Source organism: Trichechus manatus, unplaced genomic scaffold, assembly GCF_000243295.1.
Source record: "Trichechus manatus latirostris isolate Lorelei unplaced genomic scaffold, TriManLat1.0 scaffold00059, whole genome shotgun sequence".
In the NCBI taxonomy this organism is placed as follows: domain Eukaryota; kingdom Metazoa; phylum Chordata; class Mammalia; order Sirenia; family Trichechidae; genus Trichechus; species Trichechus manatus.
In genome coordinates, this window is record NW_004443995.1 from 2,844,330 (window position 1) to 2,850,822 (window position 6,493).

The 6,493-nt window shown below is 35.9% G+C and overlaps 1 protein-coding gene across 23 annotated transcripts in view; it reads right to left on the reverse strand.

Annotated features, from left to right (window-relative positions):
* TMEM131L (transmembrane 131 like) overlaps positions 1 to 6,493 on the reverse strand; it is a 255,172-nt gene that overhangs the window by 131,586 nt on the left and 117,093 nt on the right. For 22 of the 23 annotated variants that reach the window (XM_023733510.1, XM_023733506.1, XM_023733504.1 and 19 more), the window contains exon 4: positions 3,643 to 3,711. In XM_023733510.1, the coding sequence (XP_023589278.1) occupies positions 3,643 to 3,711 (69 nt within the window). Of the gene's footprint in view, positions 1 to 247; positions 331 to 3,642; positions 4,138 to 6,493 lie in introns of those variants that run through there. The other variant, XM_023733508.1, reaches the window with a different exon arrangement.

Genomic DNA, 6,493 nt, shown 5'->3' on the forward strand with positions numbered 1-6,493 from the left:
AGCAGTGGTTTAAATCGTGAGCTTTTCAGAAAATTCTGATAAAAGTAGTGGCTTCTCCCTCTGCAAACATTCACACACATAAAGCTTTGTGTATAATTCCCAAACTCCCCATGAGCCTCAGAGGAAGGGCACCTGTGCTACAGCAAGCACACAATCTGGTGAAGGTGTAATGTCAATTATCCACACCTACAACGTCCACTCCAGTCAAGAAACTGCAGAGGAGAGGAGCGGGGCTCGGGCCACCTACCTGGAGCTATCTGCAAAGTCCCTTCTAATCATCTATTTCCGATTCCTACTGCCCAACATCAAATTCTCTCTAGTTAAATTATGCTGTAAAAGAAAAGAGTCAGCAAAAATTTCACTGAAGTCATTTCTCCAGTTTTAATACCCTCACTGGCAGGGACCCAAATACACAGTACTCATTAGTATGGCCCAGAAATCAAACTATATATTAAATTCAGCAAAAAAAAAAAAAGGACCCTCATATATATTATGCCCGTATTTCTCTCATTTTATTCTGATTTTAAAAATGTGGGCTTAAGAGAAAATGAAATGCATACTCTTAATGCATGAGACTTCCACAATAATGTATTACCACCATCGTGTCCTCAGGCTTTTTCGTCTAGTTTTTCCTCCTACTTTTAATCATAAGTCTCACCTGAAAATTTAATATGTCCAATGTGCATTTTAAAAAAATAAGACCTTTACAGCCAATTACAAATAAAATATACAACATCTGTGTGATTAAAATCTTTTTTTTTTTCTTTTAAGTGTTCTCAAGTAATAACATTAGAAATTTTTTTTGCACCACCATAAGCCTACAGGGTCACCTCAGAAATCCCTACCCCAGACTACTGGACTCACATTTGCCTTTTCCCTCTCAATTAAATAAAGACTTCTGTGGTTTTAGGCTTTAAGGAAATAACATGAATCAATCAGCAAAATTATTGATACTTATCCTCCAAGCTTTATATTCCATTCACATAATTGGAATACAAGATTTTTGGTTTCAGAGGATACAGACATCCTCCCAACAGGAAACACACCCAGAAAGTTAAGGCTGTGAAACTGCAATCTGCCAAGCCCAGACACTGCATCCACCAGCAGCCTCGCCAGACCTAGCATAGAATGCTGGCTGACACCCACTCACCCCTGTGCTATTTTTATCCTATTTTTTTAAATCTATTTTTAAAAGTGTTATGGGGAGACGAATTTCCTGCACTAGTGACAACTGGAAGACATTCTATTAATTTAATACCACTAAAAGAATGATTAAAATCTCTTATGAATGATTAGCACTTTTAATCTTGGGACACACAGGATATTAACCCTTAAAATAAGCCTTGCGAAGGAGGCAGAGGGCAATGGAATAACATGATCCTGAGTTTGCATCCTAGAGGGAAACCAAAGCTATGAAAAAGAATGGGGCTTGCCCAAGGTCAATGTCAAAATAAACACTAACAGCAAAGGCTGAATTCAGGGCAGAGAAGAAATCGGGCAAACTCTCAGGCTAAAGTCTTCATCTAATATGCCCATAAATTATGTCATTTGTTAGAGGTAATGTAAAACTTGACTAATTCAAAATATGTGCTAATGTAGATTATACAGAGTTTGTGCTTACTGAGTTTTTTTAAACTTCAAAATAATTTATTCCCATAATCATATCCTGGATCTCAAGAAAAATAGCATGCTGAGTACTGGCTTAGAAATCAGAAGGTTTATTCAGCTACTTCCAGTGAAATGACCTTGGGAAAACCACATTACTTCTCAGTAACAAATGTATAAATATTCTCATAACATACAAGTATTTGAAAGTGATTTATATTCTCTCTCTCCCTCACACACACACAATACCTGCCTTAAGTATCTTTCCAGAATTGATATATAAGGCTCAAATGACAAGACAACTTTGACAAATGACTTTGAGAACTGTAGAGCTACATAAACGCAGCTGAATCATTAAAAGGAAGTTCAAATCAAAGACTTTAAACATTCTTTCAACATGCTTCCAGCTATCAGCATCAGTAACTGATGTATGTAGCTAATTAACTTATATAGCTAATACATACACACACCCATGCGTGCTGATTATAGGACTGTTATGTCATAGAAGAGTAAATACATCACAGACATCCAGGATCCTATGAACTGAAATTGTTATCCCAATCTAACTGTATTTACTACTATTCATCTTATTACATCTACCAATCTATAATTTATACTCTTTAAAATAGGTCCTGCATTAAAACTTCTTTGTACAATAAAGACGTTTCACAAAAGCCAAGTGCTCTCCCATAATCTGAAATCAGTGAGGTTTCATTATAAATTCAATTTCTATTAAATTTCTTTACCTAAGAGTAAAAATGTAAAAATTCAAAAACGAAAGAGCAGCCGCCTAGAATCTTGTAAAGTTAGCAAATTCACTTCACAATTTTCTCTAGTATCCCCTTTAAAAGCTCAACAAGGTACTCTTCAAGGTACTCTTAAACTGAGCTTTCACTCTCCTTGACTGCAGCTCCAAACTTCTGACCATCAGAAGAGAATCCAGACCAATAAAGGCGTGCATGCCAGAAGGCTACCACTAATCAACCCCAGATACTCTCCTACCACTGTGGTTATTTCATTCACATTGCTTTTCTTCTAGCTCAAAAAAGCTCTTAGTAAAATATTAGTGATGCATCAGGCCACTAAAACAAGCAGAGCTTTACACCTGAAACAATCCTGGAAACAATACTAATTTGATATTATATCTTTTCAGTGCTGCAAAATTCTGCATTCAGGGAGTTGAGCACTTCTAAGTCTCAAACTTTATGACATCCAACAAGAGTTGGTAAGTTCCCCACCCACCCTCCAGGGCTTCACCCTTTTCGCTTTCTCCAACACCCAGATCACATCCCCTTCATTTCACTGTACATAATGGACTGCAAGTAATTCCTGGCTTGTACTCTATCTTCCCCTACTTGACCTGAGCTCCCTCAAGGCAAGGACAATGTCTTAATCATAACAATAACTAATGTTCATATACTGTAATTTGGAATCCCCAAGGCATAGCAAGCAGTATAAACAAGTGAATAAACAAAGCTAGCTTAAAAGAATTCAGAAATCATCGAGTTTTTCATTACAAAATAACCTCATTTGTTTAAAAAAAAAGAATAATACTGACTTCGTAGTTTTTAAATTCCCATTACTATAAATATTACAAAGTATATTCATTAAAAACTGAAGGGGAGGCTGAAAATAACTCTTACACCTTACTTTTCATGAAAATCTTCCTTTTAACCAGTCCTAGGATCAACATTCCTTGATATTATTATTTACTTAAAATGTATTTGTTGTGGTGGTAGTGTGCCTTCGAGTCTATTCCAACTCATAGTGACTTTACAGGGCAAAGTAAGACTGCCCCATATGGTTTCCCCGGCTGAAATCTTTACAGGAGCAGGTCACCAAATCTTTTCTCCCCCAGAGCCGCTGGTGGACTCAAATCACCAAACCTTCTTTCAGTTAGCATCGGAGCACTTAACCACTGCACCAGCAGGGCTCCTTTAAAATGTATTTAACGTTGTACATATACATAAAAGGTATCTTGAAAGTCAGTAATAAAAACAGAATGAGTATTAAGAATTATAAAGAAAAGATACTTACTGAATTCCAAAATCTAGAACTGATGGCTGAAAATGCAAGCCCCTTTCAGTAAATAGCTTGTCCGAGAAACTAAAAAAAGAAAAGAAAACAGGGATTGGCTTTTGCTGTAGTTTTAAAATTTGGATATTGAGTTAAGACAATACATGGCTCTCACTCATGAGATGCAATCTTACTCCTTTACAGATGAGTTTGAACTAGCTTTTAAATGCTTAAATTGAATTATTAGAAGTCTAACGTAACTTCAGAGTTGCAAGATTTTAAAACCCTCTTAGATTACAGTTAGCATAACTTCATAACAAATGTACAGATTCTGTAAGCATTTAAACAGAAATAGGATGATTTAATCTTCAACAGGCTTCATTTCTGAATGATTTCAGAGAATGACAATTTTCATAAAATCTAAATCAAGAAAAGACACACAGGACTCGGATAGACATGGTTGTGGCAGCATGCTTGTCCGTTTTCCCATTCTTGCCTATTCTGTAATATTCTTTGGATTCGGACAGACATGGTTGTAGCAGCATGCTTGTGCGTTTTCCGATTCTTGCCTATTCTGTAATATTCTTTGGACTCGGGCAGACATGGCTCTAGCAGCATGCTTGTCCGCTTCCCACTTCTGCCCTTTTGCATATATGCCGAATAAAACTTTCTTTTTGCTTTACAAAACTTTGTGACGTTTTTCCCCTACAACAGTTAATGGCGTAATCGTCAAGGATCTGAAGCTACGAATTCAGTCAACTTCGAAGAGACCTGGACTGCGGAGCAGAAGCTGGGAAAGAAAGGTCCTATCTTCTGGACCCACATGTTCCCACTCCATGTCCCTTCGACATTGACGGGGTGAGTGGTCTCGGAAAACGAACCTTTGCTTATTCTTTGTTGTTCTCTTTCTCATGTTTTCTTAAGTTTTGTTTGGCATATTTGTTTGAAAAACAAGTTGATTGATTAAGGAGAATCTTTCTTAGATTTTTGCTTGATCATTTGGTTAAGAGAGACATTTAGTAACTCTTTAAGTGAACTGCAGTTTAGGCCTGGATTTGGGCATTTGAAGAGGTAATTCTATTTTCAAAGAGCTGTGGTCACTATCAGCTGCAAAATTTGGACTTTTTTGTGGCTCAGAAAAAATCTGGAAAAGTGTTCTGTTTTGCCAAATTCGCAGGGAGAGGTGGCAGGTCTTGCCTGTTTTGCCAAATTCTCAGACGGAGGTAGCAGCTCCTGACCTGTGTTTTGATATTTAAGAGAGAAGTGGTAGTTCTGTACCTGTTTTTTCCATTGAATTGAGTCAATCTTACCAAAAATTGCTATATACACTTTTAGAAACTAGGATCCCTATATCCTTGTTTTCTGTGGTATTATCTGGTGAGTTTATGTGGTCTTTCTGTCTCCTTTTGTTCTAAGAGCTTGCTTCTGGTCTACAGCATTGTGTCTTAAGTTTGTCTTGTATTAGATTGGTGGCTATGGCTAAGAATTGCTGTTTTTTGTAAGGCTAGTCATAAAACCTCAGTTCCTTCTTCATCCAGAAAAAACAGCGTCTTGTGTCTGTCTTATAATTTAGAATTTTAATAGCTACTTGGAGAAACTTTGATATAAATTGGTCTATTTGAAAGGTACACTAAGATCTTTATGTTTTATATTATGTCAGTCTTAAAAGTGAAACCTTTTTAAGTAACTTAAGCTAGATATTATACGAAATGTGTTTTATTTAAGGAAAAAGGATAGTTTTGTCTTAAAGTACAAGTTCCAGAACAGTAAAAAAGAAAGAAATTAGCTATCTTTTGTCTTTCAAAATGCCTCCATCAATTTAAACGTATGTAAATGTCTTCCAAGAGTCAAGAGAGTGAGGGCGGGGCACGATCTGGCCTCCTCACCTCCCAGTCTCCAAGATCCAGTAGCTCCAGGGACGCTTTTGAAAGACCCCTTTCCAGCTAGGTGGAGACTCTTTTAAGACAAAAGATAAGAAAAATTGCAGCTTTGCTATAGTTATCAGAAATTGGGTAGATCCTAATCGTAGAACTGTAAACAAGTTCTCTCTATTATAGGGGAACTTTAAGAAGTAAAAAAAAATAGAAATCACAATGAGACACATCTGAAGTGGCCTGGAAAAATGTTTCCAGCAGTAGCCAAACACTTAAGGTTACATCCATATCAATGAATTGGTCAAGTGAGCAAAGACTATGATTTCCAAAGCCAGTTGATAAAATCTTTAAGGGCTAAAATTAGATTGGGAAAAATACCAGAAGTAGTAATTTAAGGGCTAAAATTAGATTGGGAAAAATACCAGAAGTAGTAAAAGTTGAATGAAATCTTAGAATGTTTAAATAGACTTTTCTTTCAACAACAGTTACGTTTTATGATATATAGGCTTAAAATAATTTCAACATTTTGGGTAATTTATTGATGTTATTAAGTTAATAGATGCTTGTCATACTTTAAGTTTATATACTTTTGCTTTTTATGCCACAAGAGAAAGGACAGACAAATATATATATTTTAAGTCTGCTAATGAGTGTTTGCCATTTAAAGGGGTGCACTGTAAGAGATATACAACAAAAGCAACCTTTAAGAGGTTTACTGAAAAATTTATTTGATATGGTCAAGTTTCATCTGTCTGACTAAAGTTTAATCACTTAATTTATGAGATTTTTAGGAGTTTTAATGTTAAATAGATATAAAACAAAGAATTGGGTTTCTCGCAGTTAAAATAACAAAATTTTCTTTAATTTCTGAGTTAAAGGGTTAATTTATTCTTTGTGTAATCTGCCTGGAAAACAAAGGTTTGGCCTCTCATTAGAATAAGATTCCTGAGTCTGAATACTAAGCCTCATGGCTTCTAGAAAAGAAAGCTAAGGGTTTT